This window comes from Gopherus flavomarginatus, chromosome 5 (genome assembly GCF_025201925.1).
Source record: "Gopherus flavomarginatus isolate rGopFla2 chromosome 5, rGopFla2.mat.asm, whole genome shotgun sequence".
In the NCBI taxonomy this organism is placed as follows: domain Eukaryota; kingdom Metazoa; phylum Chordata; order Testudines; family Testudinidae; genus Gopherus; species Gopherus flavomarginatus.
Window position 1 is genome coordinate 110,059,802 of NC_066621.1, and position 16,501 is coordinate 110,076,302.

Below are 16,501 nucleotides of genomic sequence, written 5' to 3' on the forward strand. Positions count from 1 at the left end.
AGATAGATGAATCAATATCTCCTGTCTGACAGATAACCTGTTTTTCACCTTTTCTGGTGACTAACACCTTGATACAAACTTTAAGAATATATCTTATATATATATATATATATATTAGGACTGTCAATTAATCACAGTTAACTCACATGATTAATCGGGATTAATTTTTTTAACACGATTAATTTTTTTGATTTAATCGCAGTTTTAATCTTACTTTTAAACAAGGACTGCCTATTAAAATTTATTAAATATTTTTTGCCATTTTTCTACATTTTAAAATGTATTGATTTCAATTACAACACAGGATACAAAGTGTACAGTGTGCACTTTATATTATTTTTATTACAAATATTTCCACTGTAAAAATGATAAACAAAATAATATTTTTCAATTCACGTCTTACAAGTACTGTAGTGCAAACTCTTTATTGTGAAAGTGCATCTTACAAATGTAGATTTTTTTTTGTTACATAACTGCACTGAAAAACAAAACAGTATAAAACTTTAGATCCTACAAGTCCACTCAGTCCTACTTCTTGTTCAGCCAATCACTAAAACAGTCAAGTTTGTTTACACTTATGGGAGATAATGCGGCTGGCTTCTTATTTACAATGTCACCTGAAAGTGAGAACATGTGTTCGCATGGCACTTTTGTAGCCAGCAATGCAAGGTATTTACATGCCCGATATGCTAAACATTTGTATGCCCTTTCTTGCTTCGGCCACCATTCCAGAGGACATGCTTGCATGCTGATGATGCTTGTTAAAAAAAAAAAGTTAATTAAATTTATGACTGAACTCTTTGGGGGAGAGTTGTATATCTCCTGGTCTGTTTTACTGGAATTCTGCCATATATTTCATGTTATAGCACTCTCAGATTATGACCCAGCACATGTTCGTTTTAAGAACACTTTCGCTGCAGATTTGACAAAATACAAGGTACCAATGTGAGATTTCTAAAATTCATATTACTCATATTTGCAAGCAATTAAATATGCTGGCTCCTGGTTCTTGACCCAAGGTTTAAGAATCTGAAGTGCCTTCCAAAATCTGAGAAGGATGAGGTTTGGAGCATGCTTTCAGAAGTTTTAAAAGAGCAACACTCTGATATGCAGAGCTGGCTTTAGGCACCAGAGCAGCAAGCAGGTGCTTGGGGCGGCCAACAGAAAGGGGCTGCACGTCTGGCTCTTCGGTGGCAGGTCCCTCAGTCTCTCTGAGAGAGAAGGACCTGCCGCCAAATTGCAGCCAAAGAATGGTCTACCGCCGCCGAAGTGCTGCCGATCGTGGCTTTTTTTTTCTTTGCCACTTGGGGTGGCAAAAACGCTGGAGCCGACCCTGCTGATGTGGAAACTACAGAACCCAAATGACCAAAAAAGAAAATCAACCTTTTGCTGGTGGCATCTGACTCAGATGATGAAAGTGAACATATAGACTCATAGACTCATAGACTCATAGGTCAGAAGGGACCAATCTGATCATCTAGTCTGACCTCCTGCACAAGGCAGGCCACAGAACCCCACCCATCCAATTTTATACAACCCCTATCCCAGGACCGAGTTATTGAAATCCTCAAAAATGGTTTGAAGACCTCAATCTGCAGAGACACCACCAGCAAGCGACCCATGCCCCACGCTGCAGGGGAAGGCGAAAAACCTCCAGGGCACCTGCCAATCCGCCCTGGAGGAAAATTCCTTCCCGACCCCAAATATGGCGATCAGCTAAACCCTGAGCATGTGGGCAAGAGTCACCAGCCAGCACCCAAGAAGGAGTTCTCCGCAGCAACTCAGTACCCATCGCATGCAACATCTCCCCGCAGACCATTGAGCAGACCTGTCTGGTGGTAATTCAAGATCAATTGCCCAAATTGACGATCCTATCATAACATCCCCTCCATATACTTATCAAGCTTTGTCTTAAAGCCAGGAAAGTCTTTTGCCCCTACCACTTCCCTCGGAAGGCTATTCCAGAACTTCACTCCCCTAATGGTCAGAAACCTTCGTCTAATTTCAAGTCTAAACTTCCTAATATCCAGTTTATACCCATTCGTCCTCGTGGCTACATTAGTACTAAACTTAAATAATTCCTCTCCCTCCCTAACGTTAACCCCCTTGATATATTTATATAGGGCGAGCATATCCCCCCTCAGCCTTCTTTTGGCCAGGCTAAACAAGCCAAGCTCTTTGAGTCTCCTTTCATAAGGCAGTTTTTCCATTCCTCGGATCATCCTCGTAGCCCGTCTCTGAACCTGTTCCAGTTTGAATTCATCCTTCTTGAACATGGGACACCAGAACTGCACACAGTATTCCAGATGGGGTCTCACCAACGCCGTATACAACGGTACTAACACCTCCTTATCCTTGCAGGAAATACCCCGCCTGATGCATCCCAAAATCGCATTTGCTTTTTTAACAGCCGTATCACATTGGCGACTCATAGTCATCCTGCTATCAACCAGTACCCCAAGGTCCTTCTCTTCCTCCGTCGCTTCCAACTGATGCGCCCCCAACGTATATCCAAAATTCTTATTATTAATTCCTAAATGCATGACCTTGCACTTTTCACTATTGTATTTCATCCTATTTCTATTACTCCAGTTCACAAGGTGGTTCAGATCTTCTTGAATAGTATCCCTGTCCTTCTCCGTGTTAGCAATACCCCCCAGCTTCGTGTCATCCGCGAACTTTATTAGCACATTCCCGCTCTTTGTGCCAAGGTCAGTAATAAAAAGGTTAAATAAGATCGGTCCCAAGACCGATCCTTGAGGGACTCCACTGGTGACCTCCTTCCAGTCCGACAATTCACCTTTCAATACGACCCTCTGGAGTCTCCCCTTTAACCAGTTCCTTATCCACCTTACAACTTTCATATTCACTCCCAGCTTTTCCAATTTAACTAACAGCTCCCCGTGCGGAACCGTGTCGAACGCCTTACTGAAGTCTAGGTAAATTATATCTACCGCATTTCCTTTATCTAAGTAATCCGTCACCTTCTCAAAGAAGGAGATCAGATTGGTTTGGCACGATCTACCTTTAGTAAATCCGTGTTGCAGTTCGTCCCAATTACCATTGACCTCTATGTCCTTAACTACTTTCTCCCTTAAAATTTTTTCCAAGACCTTACATACTACAGACGTCAAGCTAACAGGCCTATAATTACCCGGATCACTCTTTTTCCCTTTCTTAAAAATAGGAACTACATTAGCAATCCTCCAGTCATACGGCACAACACCCGAGATTATCGATTGCTTAAAAATTCTGGCTAACGGGCTCGCAATTTCACGCGCCAGTTCCTTTAATATCCTCGGGTGGAGATTGTCCGGGCCCTCTGACTTTGACCCATCAAGCTGTTCAAGTACGGCCTCTACCTCAGTTGCAGTAATATCCACTTCCATATCCACATTCCCGTTTATCATCCCTCCATCATCGCAAGGTTCCTCACTAGTCTTATTAAAAACCGAGGCAAAGTACTTGTTTAGATGTTGGGCCATGCCTAGGTTATCCTTAACCTCCATTCCATCCTCAGTGTATAGCGGCCCCACTTCTTCCTTCTTTGTTTTCTTCTTATTTATGTGGCTGTAGAACCTTTTACTATTGGTTTTGATTCCCTTTGCAAGTTCCAGTTCAATGCGGCTTTTAGCCTTCCTCACTTTATCCCTACATGTTCTGACCTCAGCAAGGTAGCTTTCTTTACTGATCCTGCCTTCCTTCCACTCCCTGTAAGCTTTCTGCTTTTGTCTAATCCCCTCTCTGAGTTGCTTGCTCATCCAGTTTGGCCTGCAACTCCCGCCCATGGTTCTTTTCCCCTTTCTCGGGATGCAGGCTTCCGACAGTCTCCGCAGCTGCGACTTAAAGTAATTCCAGGCCTCCTCCACATTTAAATCCACTAATTCCTCCGTCCAATCCACTTCCCTAACTAATTTCCTTAACTCCTTAAAATTAGCCCTCGAGAAGTCAAAAACCCTAATCGCAGATCTACATTTGTTTATCCTTCCATCTAGTTTGAACTGAATCAGCTCATGATCACTCGAACCAAGGTTGTCCCCTACCACCATTTCTTCTACGAGGTCCTCACTGCTCACCAACACCAAGTCTAGAATGGCATCCCCTCTCGTAGGTGCTTCAACTACTTGGTGAAGAAATCCATCCGCTATCACATCCAGAAAAATCCGACCCCTATTATTCGTGCAAGTACTCGTCCTCCAGTCTATGTCCGGGAAGTTGAAGTCCCCCATAATCACACATTTCCCCTTTGTGTTTACTTCATTAAAGACATTAAAGAGGTCTCTATCCATATCCCAATCCGATCCCGGCGGTCTGTAGCACACCCCAAGCACTATCTCAGGGGAAGCTCTAGTTGCTTTTTTACCCAGCGTGATTTTTGCCCAGACGGACTCCGTGTTATCCATTCCATTGCATCTTATTTCGCTACATTTAATTTCATCATTGATGTACAAGGCTACTCCCCCACCTTTGCCTTTCTTCCTGTCTTTTCTGAACAGCACATAGCCTTCAATACCCGTGCTCCAGTCATGAGTACTATTCCACCAGGTTTCGGTAATCCCTATAATATCCGGCTTGACTTCCTGCACGAGTAACTCCAGTTCCTCCATCTTGTTACCTAGGCTCCTCGCATTAGTGTACAAACCTTTTAATTTTCGGCGTTTGGCGTCAGTGACATTCTTTCCCCCGTCGTGCACAAACTGTCTGCCACCAGCATCACCCGTTACTCTGGTTTCTACTCCACTATTCCTCCTTGGATCAAATCTTGGGGCCACAAGGGTATCCCCGCTCACTTTGTTTACTTCCCTCTCCAGGTTATGTTCTGGCGTGGAGATCTCCCGAACATTTCCCAACCATCTCCCCCAACTTTCTAGTTTAAAGCCCTCTTGATGAGGTCGGCGAGCCTCCATCCTAGAATCCTATTTCCCTCCTTGCTGAGATGAAGTCCATCCTGAGCAAACAGTCGTCTATCCGTAAATGCGTCCCAGTGACCGTACATACCAAAGCCCTCCTTATAACACCACTCCCTGAGCCATCTGTTGATCGCCATAATCTTGTCCCTCCTTCGTCGCCCCGCTCTAGGAACCGGCAGAATCCCACTGAAGATCACCTGAGCCTCGATGTCTTTAAGCCTCTTCCCCAGTCTGAAATAGTCCTCCTTGATACTGTCCAGTGAGTAACTAGCCGTATCGTTCGTTCCCACATGAAGGATAATCAATGGATTTTTTCCCGCTCCGGCTAAGATCGTATTCAGGCTCAAGTCCACATCCTGTATCTTAGCCCCCGGCAGACAGCACACTCTTCTGTTCTCCCGATCCGGTTTAGTTACAGGCCTGTCTACTCTTCTCAGTAGAGAGTCTCCAATCACGTAGACTTGCCTTTTCCTGGTGACAATGCGATTCTCAGGTCTATCCCCCACAGCAGCTGGCCGTGATTCCTCCCGATTTGTATTCGACCTCACAATCGTCCTAGGGCTCGTACTTGATGTCGCCTCCACTGACTGCTCCCCTCCATCTGCAGGACTAGCTGCTTGCCTCGTCTTCCTTGCCGTAACTCCTTCAGCAGCCCGCTGTGTTCCATCTTCATTTCCCAACTCAGCAAACCTGTTCCTGAGTTCTATTTGTCCATCGCTGGCCCGTCTTATCCTCTGTCTGGTTCTCCTAGTGACATGCTTCCACCGTCCACTTTCCTCACCCAGCAGTCCCTCCTCAGAATCCTTAGGTCCTGCTTTTGTCCGCTCGCCTGAGCTTGTCCCCTGTGCCTCATCATGTCTGTGTTCCATCATCTGCTCAAATCCCCTTCTAAACTCAGCCAGAGTTTCCACTTGCATCTCCAGTCCCCTTACCTTTTCCTCCAGCAGCTCTATCAGACGACACTTCATGCAGATGAAACTCCTTTCAGGTGCTCCCTCTAGGACCATGTACATGCCGCAGCTGCCGCACCCAGTCATCCTCAGTGTGTCTGCACCTGCTGCCTCTGCCTCCATCGTAGCGGTGCAACTCTGTGCCTGGCAATCCACAGCTCACACCGCACCGCAGGCCACCGACCAGCGCAGGGCTGCCTCTTCCCTGGTCTGCCTTCCCGGTTCCTCTGCCTTGGTCTCCCCTGCAACCTCCCCCTGGAAACTCCCACTGAAACTCCCCTGTTAGCCGCTCTGTTCGCCGCCTGCACTGCTTTGGATTGTTATCAAGCAGAATCCTGCAATCATATCCTCTAGAATGGTGGTTGAAGCATGAAGGGACATACAAATCTTTAATACATCTGGCATATATTTAATATATCTTAAGACACCGGCTACAGCAGTGCCATATGAACACCTATTTTCACTTTCAGGTGATATTGTAAATAAGAAGTGAGCAGCATTATCTTCTGCAAATGTAAATAAACTTGTTTGTCTGAGTGACTGACTGAACAAGAAGTAGGATTGAGTGGACTTGTAGGCTCTAAAGTTTTACTTTGTTTTATTTTTGAATGCAGTTATTTTTTGTCCATAGTTCTACATTTGTAAGTTCAACTTTCATGATAAAGAGATTGTATTATAGTACTTGTCTGAGATGAGTTGAAAAATACTATTTCTTTTGTTTTTATAGCACAAATAGTTGTAATAAAAATAAATATAAAATGAGCACTGTAAACTTTGTGTTCTGTGTTGTAACTGAAATCAATATATTTGAAAATGTAGAAAATATCCAAAAATATTTAAATAATATTCTATTATTAACGGTATGATTAATTGCATGCTTAATCATGCAATGAATATTTTTAATTGTGTGAAGGCCCTAATATATACATAATTCTTTACATAGCATCTGTACATACATTTCACAATGATATTTCTGTCTGGTGTGACACTTGCTTTCATTTGAGACCTCAGATGGCATTCTTTGGTGAACCAGAATGCACACATAAGAATCAGGAGATTCCTGTAACCCTTCTGCACTCCCTTGCCAGGTGGCATTAAGAGGTTTTTGGGTCACAAAATGTTTAAACCTATGGTATGGTTATTTGATGGATGTCATAGGAGAGAAGACAGACTTTAATGCCTTTGTAATAGGTTCTCCCTTGTCTTTTGTAGGTCCAGCACTGAAGCAAGACATCCATCCTTCTCTTTCTACATGGAACTTCCTCCATTAAATCATGTTTTAATCAGGAAGAAATACAGTGTGTTTCCACACAATAGTCTGAGGTGTTGTGTTTCTGTGACATATAGAGTGTATGTGCAAGCCATGATAGAGTGGAAGTTTGGTCATTTTCTTGGCGTTTTTAAAACCCAATCCTTCATTCACTTTGCACTCCAAACGCCACTGGGAGTCTATAATGGACATGAATGGATCTGTGATGATAAATTGCAAGATAAGCTTTTCTCCTGCAACATAATTAGATTTAGGGTCTAGGTTTTCAAATTCCCATCACAAAACATTTTCATGAAATTAAGGGAAAGTTCTATCAAATTCATTCAGAAATAGAAAGGGGATCAAGTGAAAAATACTTAGGGTGTAACTTATGGGTAACTATTTTCATTAGCTTTTATCTACTACATTTGTTATGTGCAGTTAAGGTAGGCACAGATAGTCAAACTACTGAATATTTAAAAGGACCTCTCTATGTTTCAAATGTTTTAATGCATTGAACAAGCTTTATCCTCAGTACTGAATTTGGATGTGTACTTAAGAAGGTAAAAAGTTTGGCATCAGACCAAAATGATTATTAATTTCTAAATTATTATTAATTATGCATATACCAAATTGATGTACTGGAGAAGAACAATACAAACATAACAGTAATATTAACTGTAACATGAGGAGACTGGTGGAGGTCTACAAATGAACATTTAAAAGTAGAGGAAAACTTATTAGACCATAAAAGTATGGAAAGAGTGAGACTATGAATCAAATCCAGCTTCCATGTCTGTGGCTGCAGAGTTCTTCCTGGCAGCAGAATTGATGTAGTTCTTCTGAACTAGGAAAGGAGTTGAATTGTTTGGGGGAAGGGCTATGCAAGAAATGAATATCACTGTGCAGCTGAGAGAGAGATTGTGGGAGGACCAGAGGCTCTTGACCCTTTGGCCCTTCTTCTGTTCCCAAAATCACTACTATGATGCATGTGTGGGGTATGACATGTTATCTCAGCCACCAGAGCTGAGATACTCTGTGCAGTGGCTCTGTAGCTGCACAGCAGTCTGTGGAGAGGTATCTTTTAAAGATAACCAGTGTACACCTCACTATTTGGGTTGAAGGCTAGGTTCCTGCATTTGTCCCTAAATTAGCCATTTCACCAGGAGCCAGTTTAATTGCTTGCAAATATGAGTAATGTGAATTTCAGAATGCTGAATTTTCCATAGATTATGAAGACACATGACAAATGAAAGAGGAAAGCCAGGCAAGGGACTATCAGGACACATTAGCATCATGGCAACAGGCACCATTACATAGCCATGAATTTATGTAGATGAAACCAAAAAAGATGTAACTAATTCCCTGAGAGGAACTTAAAATAACAAATTAGAATCAAAAGGAAAATCTGTTTCTCTTATCACAGGGACAGACTAGCTCTACAACCTTGCACACAATGGGCTGGCATGAAGCAGAGAGTAGACTATATAATAGTGTCAGTGAGCCAAAGGAAAAGACCTTTAGGTTGCTCACTTGTAGTGATGGGTACAGTGGTATCTTTAAATGACTGAGATCATTGGGGAAGGGAGACAGTGGGAACTCTAATTAATGATAATACAGAGGATTTTTATAAGCGCTTTGTGGGTTCAAAGTTCCTTACAGACTCTAACTACTTAATCCCCACAACACTCCTTTGAGGCTAGTAAGTATTTGTCCCCGTTTTATAGCTGTAGAAACTGAGAATGAGAAGTTAATGACCAGAATTTCAAAGGTTCTTGATATCTATGGGAGCTGGTGATGTACGCTCAGCATCTCTGACAACCAGATAATCCCATGATATGTTATCCAGTCAGCAAGGGAAATGGGAATAGAGCTTTGGACTTCCAGACTTGTACTTAAACAATTATACCAGGCCACCTGCCTCATCTGCTCTTGGAAGTGTACACGGTTTCCATTGATACTAATGGAATTGGATAGGAGTATTGTCATGACTGTAACAAAAAATGGGGAATCTCTTAGCCTGAAGACATTTCCTTACATAATTTATAGAAGAGGAGTTATACCCTCATTGCCAGTATGCTCTTGATTTTATTTTAGCCATTTGCTTTCCTAGAAATATTTAGTCAAATTTTTGGACCTGCTACTTTTAAATCTGAAAATCATATGAAACTATTTACAGAGATAAAATTGTTTCCTTTACATTTAAAAAAAACCCAGTCTGGATGAAACTTAACCTGTTTGTTCAAGTACAATTGCCTTATATACTGGAAATATTTTTGAGGCAAGTGGCATGAGCTTTCTGAATAATAATACCCTGTGGCTTAGGCTCTGACCCAACGTAAGTATTATATCTGAAAGCAAGTAGTACCCAGAGGGTAATGCAGAATTTAAGTGCTGTTGCTGTCATTTCCAGAGAATTAGAAGCACTAACAATATGCTTAGTTCTGTATAAGACTCAAATTTTAAAAGTCCCTGTTCCTGCCCTGAAGATCCTACAATCTAAATAGGACAAGATGAACCATAGAGGCACAGAAAGATGTTAATTTTTTAAGTAAAACAAAAACATTTCATAAATATCCAAAAAAAAAAAGTATTTTAAATGATTTGACAAAGCTTAGAGGTCCTCATTTCACTCCTTCCCCTTCCCCATTTTAAGTCTCCCATATTATAGGTTTAATTTTCAAAATATCAGACGCCAAGGCTCATCTGCAAAACTACATGCACAATTATGTGCGTATCTGGTACACACAATTACTGTGATTAAATGTGTAATATGGTATTTGCACACAGAAATATCCAGAAAGTTATCTCACAACTCCTCCTGCATTTCTGTTCCTAGCACTTCTTCTATTTTGAAAATAAGGCCCTTACTGGCAAATGCATTGATAAAAGTCTAAACTAACACATTTATAAAATAATAAATGAGATAAAAATGTGACTTTCTGTGTGTTCTCACTGACATGCAGTATGTTCAATATGCTAATGAACAACAGAATTGTTTGCTGTGATCCCAAGGTAAAGCACTTTTAGTAATAGTAATAGTGATCTTTGCTGCAAGTATGAGTGATATGGGTAGGGCTGTCCCAGAGGGAGAGAAGGGGGAGTTTGCCCCAGGACTTCCTATCTGAGAGGGCCCCCAAAGCGAGTAGTGCTGCAACCTGGTGCACCGGGTCACAGCAACACTCACTAAAATTTGGCCCAGCAGCCCCTCCATCATGATGTCCAGGTTACAATGCCCAGAGTGGGGAGACAGGCTCAGTCCCTCAGGACACGAATCAAGCTGCTGCTGCAAGGTGGACCCCCCAATTCCCCATCTGAGCCTCCTCTCATGATGAGGGGGCCTCAGTTACAGAGTTAGTCCCAGACCCCACTAAAAACCTCTGCAGCCCAGGGTATGTACTGGTAAAGAACTATTTTGTATGCTCTAGGAAGTTAATGGGAAAATTCAATGGCCTACAGGAGGTCAGACTAGATGATCACAATGGTCCCTTCTGGCCTTGGAATCTATTCAGATCCATTTAAGATGTTTTTTTCTTTATGCTGGTAGAATTTCTACATTTTAGCCCTATTGGCTGAATAGCTGATGATACAGTAGTTAATGGAGAGGGAAAAAATCTGTTGCAAGGACATCGGGGCAAGATTTGTTCTTAGAAAGTCAATATCAGTATCCAGTCAGGGGTCAGACTGTAAGGCAGAAGTGATGTTACTCCTGAAAAAAATCCCAAGTTTGCCACGCTCCCACACTAGTTGGATGTGCTACGTTGACTGGGGATAAAATAGTTAATGATGTTGCACATTAAATACCAAGTTCTCAAAAGAAGTAGGCTTGATCCTCATGCAAAAATGTGTGCACAGGAGTGACCCTACATTTGTGTGCTGTTACTATACGTATATTTGCATATGGTAAGTCATCTAAAATCATTGCATGACTAACTGCCAAATTCCCACATAAAGTCACAGTATTGTTCACACAATGTAAGTTCAAGGCTTTCAGATTTTCAGTTTTGAAAACTTTTCCCTTATGTAACTATCATTATACTTCAGAATTAACATCATACAGCATAGTGAGAGAAATGGAGCAGTTCACACATTTTAGAACTATTGTTTCTCTGAAGATAAATTATGACATAGGTTCATATTTGAAAAATGTCTTCACCAGTTCAAAAATTTACCAAGTAATATTTTTGGGTTTTAATAAAAAATAAATTTTGCAGACATTGATGGAGATAAAAGAGAAGTGCTAATATGGCATGCTGTCTCCACCAGACCCCTACATCCAGTTAAGTTGTTTGACCATCTATTTCCATTACATAGAAATATCTTGTAAAATAACTTGGCTTTCCCTTTGTATACTTACATAATGGAAAGCCTCTCTGGAAAATAGCTTTAGGTACTTGTGATGTGCACAGCTGTATTTAGGAATCTCAGAAGGTGGGAATATATTTGATGCAGGGAACTGTCTACAGTAACTGAAGTAGTATATTGGATGTTGTAATTTCTTTTCAACTTTATTTATTATTTAAATATTTAAGTAAATTTTCTTATAAATGCTAATCCTAATGATTGAATGTTTACGGTGTATTTTAACTACTATACAAAATGTAATGTACTGTATGTTAAATAGTTATTGTTGCTAAAAAGAGAAAACAATATGCCTGAGCTAACAATAGAAAAAACAGAAGTAAGAGACAGCAACTTCCCATAGGACAAAGGCACCTGACTCACTGAGGTGCTTTTCAAAATCCCAGCCAAAGACAAACATGAAGTTTTCACTTTGCCAAGTTACATTTTATCTGTGTCTATTGACCACGTGGTTGACTGTTTTCACCGTGTCCTTTGTCACTTAAGGATGATATTTGTTTTAAGCGACTGACTAAAAGCAGCTTCAGTTATTTGCACTAAGCTTTCTATACTGTCTATGAAGACAAGCTCTGTGAAGCTCAAAAGCTTGTACCTTCCACCAACAGAAGTTGGTCCATTAAAAGATATTCCTTCACCCACCTTGTCTCTCCTATACTCTTCATGGCAGTGGTTTACATGTTCTAGAAATAGGTAGCATTGCAATAATAGACCTAATTCACTCTTGCTGGGGCAGACAGATGAATATCTAACCTCACTGCCCTGACCTAAATTTTTCTGATACTCTTAATGGGAGTGAAGTGTAGTGAAGGTGGTACCATTGTCACCTTCTCTTATGAATTCCATCTTGGATGGTGGCTTCAGCTTTTGCTGAGAGCTTCTTAGGAGCTCTGTTGGTGGAGGCTGTCCAAGGGACAGTCTGAGTCAACACATTCCTGACTCTCATTCCTTTCATGGACAGTGCTGCCCACTTTTGGGGGTTCATTGGCTCTGAGCAGCCTTCCTCATGCCTGTATGCCCTAGTAATAGAGAAAGCTGCAGCTGCTGCTGCTTTGAACTGCTGGTGCCTTTCTCCTCCAATGCCCTCCAGCTTTCCACCATCATCTGTGTTGTCCTCTGCTGAATGTAGTTCAGGGCTTTCAATAATTTCTTGTTGGTTCTTGTTTTTTCCAACATGATCGTGAAACAAGAGTGTGTAATCTTCCTTGTCATTGCCCATGATATATGCTGTGACTGAATCCTTAAAGCCAGACTGCAGTACAAGACAAGGCTGTAGCTTAATTTCAAATTAAAATGTGTGCTTTAAACTGAGATATGGTGGGTAGATTGGAAATGATCCTCCAGATTCGTTATAATAGGCTGTTCAAGCCTCAGAGCTCAATTTTTTCTTTTCCTCTTTAGCCCCCACTACCATCACATGCCTTACAAGGGGAGTTGATCTCAGAAAGGAGAGAGCAGATGTCCTCTGTCCAGCAGGCTGCCCGCTATGGCAATTCTATGTCTTTGGGAATGTAGTTTATGCCTCCCTTTCCAGCATCTGTGGCGCTGCCATTCACAGGTAAGCTAGAAGACTACTAATCAAGATGACAAGGAAACATATTTTAGAAATTAACTATATTTTTCAGTTGTAACCTTTGGCTGCCACCCGAATTATGGATATTCCTGACAATTCTCAAAACACACCAACAAAATGTCATTAAAAGACTTCAAGTCAAATACAGTTTGGAGTAAGTGGCTGTAACTTTCATAAAGTCTCTAGGACAAATTCAACAGTGACAATAATGATACAAAGATGCTCTTAAAACTGGTGTAAATGACAAAATAGAATAACTTGCACTAGTCTGGCAACTGGTGCACAACGAGTATAATTTATAGATATGGGAGGTGGAACTGAGCAAACTGAGCCTGAAAAGTTACTAGTTGGAAAGTGTAAGATAAAGTAGGCTTCCGCTCTCCTCCTTTCTTATGCCACACCATTCTCAACACTGCTCAAGTCAATTTCAGCCCCAGTTTAAGCTAACACAACAATGATCAGGATAAATTTACTGCATGCAGCATACAAGCTCAGTATTAATCAATCAATATTACATTAATTTACCAATTATATTTGTTTTCATGACTACAGTTTACACAATGTGTAATTTACACCACCACTTATTTCACTGCAAAATTTTGCACATGAATCTGGGTATTTGGATAGCAAGAAAAGGATTTTGAATATATTTTTAATTACTTTCACTATACGGGCCATCAGGTATTTAGTGTGGGTTAGAAATGTTTCAGTATTAAATATAATTTTTAAAAGAGAGAATCTTTTTCCTTTTAAGGGTAATTAATTATGGAAGTTAGGCAATGTAGCGTGTTATGACCTTAAAACAAAATTACTCAAATTATAGTGTAGTTTTTGTGCACTATGTAGCTCTTGGGGTTAAAATTTGGGGGAACATCTATGTTCTAAGGAAGGATTTGTCCCACTGCATGTGATTGGCTAGGGCACATGACTTACAAGACGAGGCTGAGGGAACGGGGGTTATTTAGTCTACAGAAGAGAAGAGTGAGGGGGGATTTGATAGCAGTCTTCAACTACCTGAAGCGGCGGGTTCCAAAGAGGATGAAGCTCAGCTTTTCTCAGTGGTGGCAGATGACAGAACAAGAAGCAATGGTCACAAGTTTTAAGTGGGGGATGTCTAGGTTGGATACTAGGCAACACTATTTCACTAGGAGGGTGGTGAAGCACTGAAATAGGTTACTAGGGGGTGGAAGGGTGGAATCTCCATCCTTAGAGGATTTTAAGGCCTGGCTTTACAAAGCCCTTGCTGGGATGATTTAGTTGGTGTTGGTGCTGCTTTGAGCAGGGGATTGGACTAGATGACTTCCTGAGGTCTCTTCCAACCTATGAATAGAATATTCTATTCTATGATTAACAACACTTGTAGCATAGATTTCAGTCAAAGATTCGGCAAGTACATAAAAAGAACTTTTGTTAAGTTTATAGGCAAACCAGCCTCCTACACACTTCAGAATCACAAGCAGTATTTGAATAGTATCTGACTATTTGTATTTGACTCCAATTATGCACTCACATACTGCAATGATTAGGCAAGTTACAGTAACGATAAAGTTCTTTTGCCTATTTCCAGTAATATGATTCTTGAAAACAGCAGTTCTCACAGCCCAAAAATATTGTGTGGGCAATAGGACTTTTTTTTTTTTCACAGCTTAATATACTTCATTTGTTTTTATCTGTATACTCTCTTTCTTCCATAAAATGAATTATGAACACATGGATCTTTGTCCCTTCCTAGTAGCTGGTCTATAGAATATGTTAATACATCTGCCACTGTTCCAGCTAAGCAATAAAGTTTTTAGCTGGCTCATACTATTAGCCTTAGAGGTCTCAAGTTTTGTAGTGTCAATTACACAAGCAGAAAACTTGATAAAAATTTGAGGCTGCCTCTATGCATCATAAAGGAGCAGGAATAGGCACAACCAAACTTGTTCGTGCTTGGTTTTGCTGCACAGTTCCCTTCTGTAACACTGCATATCTCAATCTATAAATTCCATGTAAAACTTAAAAAAAAAAAACAAAAACCCCACCTCCTCACTGCATCTCACATTACATACCAATGGTACTGGCACAGTTTCAGAAGAATAATCTAGTTTTAACCTCTGCCTTAAAAAGAAAAAAAACCCCAAAACCTAAACTCTAATTATTATTCTTTTAAGAAATTATTTCTTCTCTGGTGTTTTTGCTTATTCTTTTAGGGTGAAAAATCACTTCACCTATGTAAAGCATGAGTATGGGGAGGTTGTGCTGGAGAAATTTAAACTCCCACCACACTCCCAACCAGGCTTAGGCAATGGGCAATATACTACCTTCTACACATGTACTGAACTCTTCTTAACGTCCCAGTTTGTAGAGGCATTTACTTGCTGTACAATAGTATTGTGTATGTTTCCTGAAAGCCACGCAACTAGTTTGTATGCTTTTTAGTGAGTACAAATACAATACAGTACAGTACTTTAGATTTTAAAAAGTTAACAGCACAGGAATGTGCTGTAAAAACTTTTAATGCAAGTTATTAAAGAACTGACTTTGCAACCAAAAATGAAAGAATTCTTCACAGTAAAACTGTATTTGAATAAAAAATAGGCCCATATGACAGTTTAAATGCAAATCTGGATTCAGGATTTGGAACTAACCCATCACTAATTCAGGGCTGGATTCTCCAGTCTTTCCTCACACGAGTAGTCCCCTTTACTCAATGGACTACTTGCTAGAGTAATACTATTTGACAAGTGTAATGACTGTAGAATATGGGCCCAAATAATTCCCTATACTCTAACTGATGTGAGGTTTTGTGCCCATTTTGGTTATTGTATTAAATCCTTCCTTTCCTTTTAATATGCCTAATTACCGTCAAGATACGGAACATCACCAGCCTTTTCCTGACTAGGCAATAAAAGGTATAGCTCTGTCATGGGGAGTGGAAGGGAACCTACTGATGATGATTATACCTAGGCATGAGGAACTGAGCTAAAGCTACCCTTGAGACATTAGTTGGATTAATAATCAGAAGGCAAAATTGAGGACCAGATCCTCAGCTGGGGTAATAGTGGCCTAGATGCTAAATTACACCAGCTAAGGATCTGGCCCAATATGTTAATTTTTAGATAACATTTAAAGCCTAGTCAGAGGTGGGTCATGCCTCAAGTCTGACACTGGACTCCCACACTGCCAGTGTCACAAGAAATGTCACACTTTTACCAAGTTAGCTATATTAGTCTTTAGGACACAGGCTAATCCCAAAGGGTATAAGGATTTCCTGAGTTATGGTCACTAGGAGAAAATTGGCAGAGTTTGGCCAGAGGAATGCAATTCTGGGCAGTTAGGAAACTGTTGGGAAACTTTGGCCCATTGATTGCTCCTGCTGGGTCTTGCTCCTAAGTCATGCCAGAAACATGAAGTGCAGTGGAAGCAGAGACAACAGAACCTGTGTTGTAGGGAGAAGCTGGCACTGAACCCAGACCAG

At 40.8% G+C, this 16,501-nt stretch overlaps 1 protein-coding gene across 1 annotated transcript in view; it reads left to right on the top strand.

Annotated features, from left to right (window-relative positions):
* The window catches only part of COCH (cochlin), a 40,197-nt gene that overhangs the window by 4,391 nt on the left and 19,305 nt on the right, over nt 1-16,501 (top strand). The window contains exon 3 of the mRNA XM_050953904.1: nt 12,870-13,026. Coding sequence (XP_050809861.1) covers nt 12,870-13,026 — 157 coding nt within the window. The remainder of the gene's footprint in view (nt 1-12,869; nt 13,027-16,501) is intronic.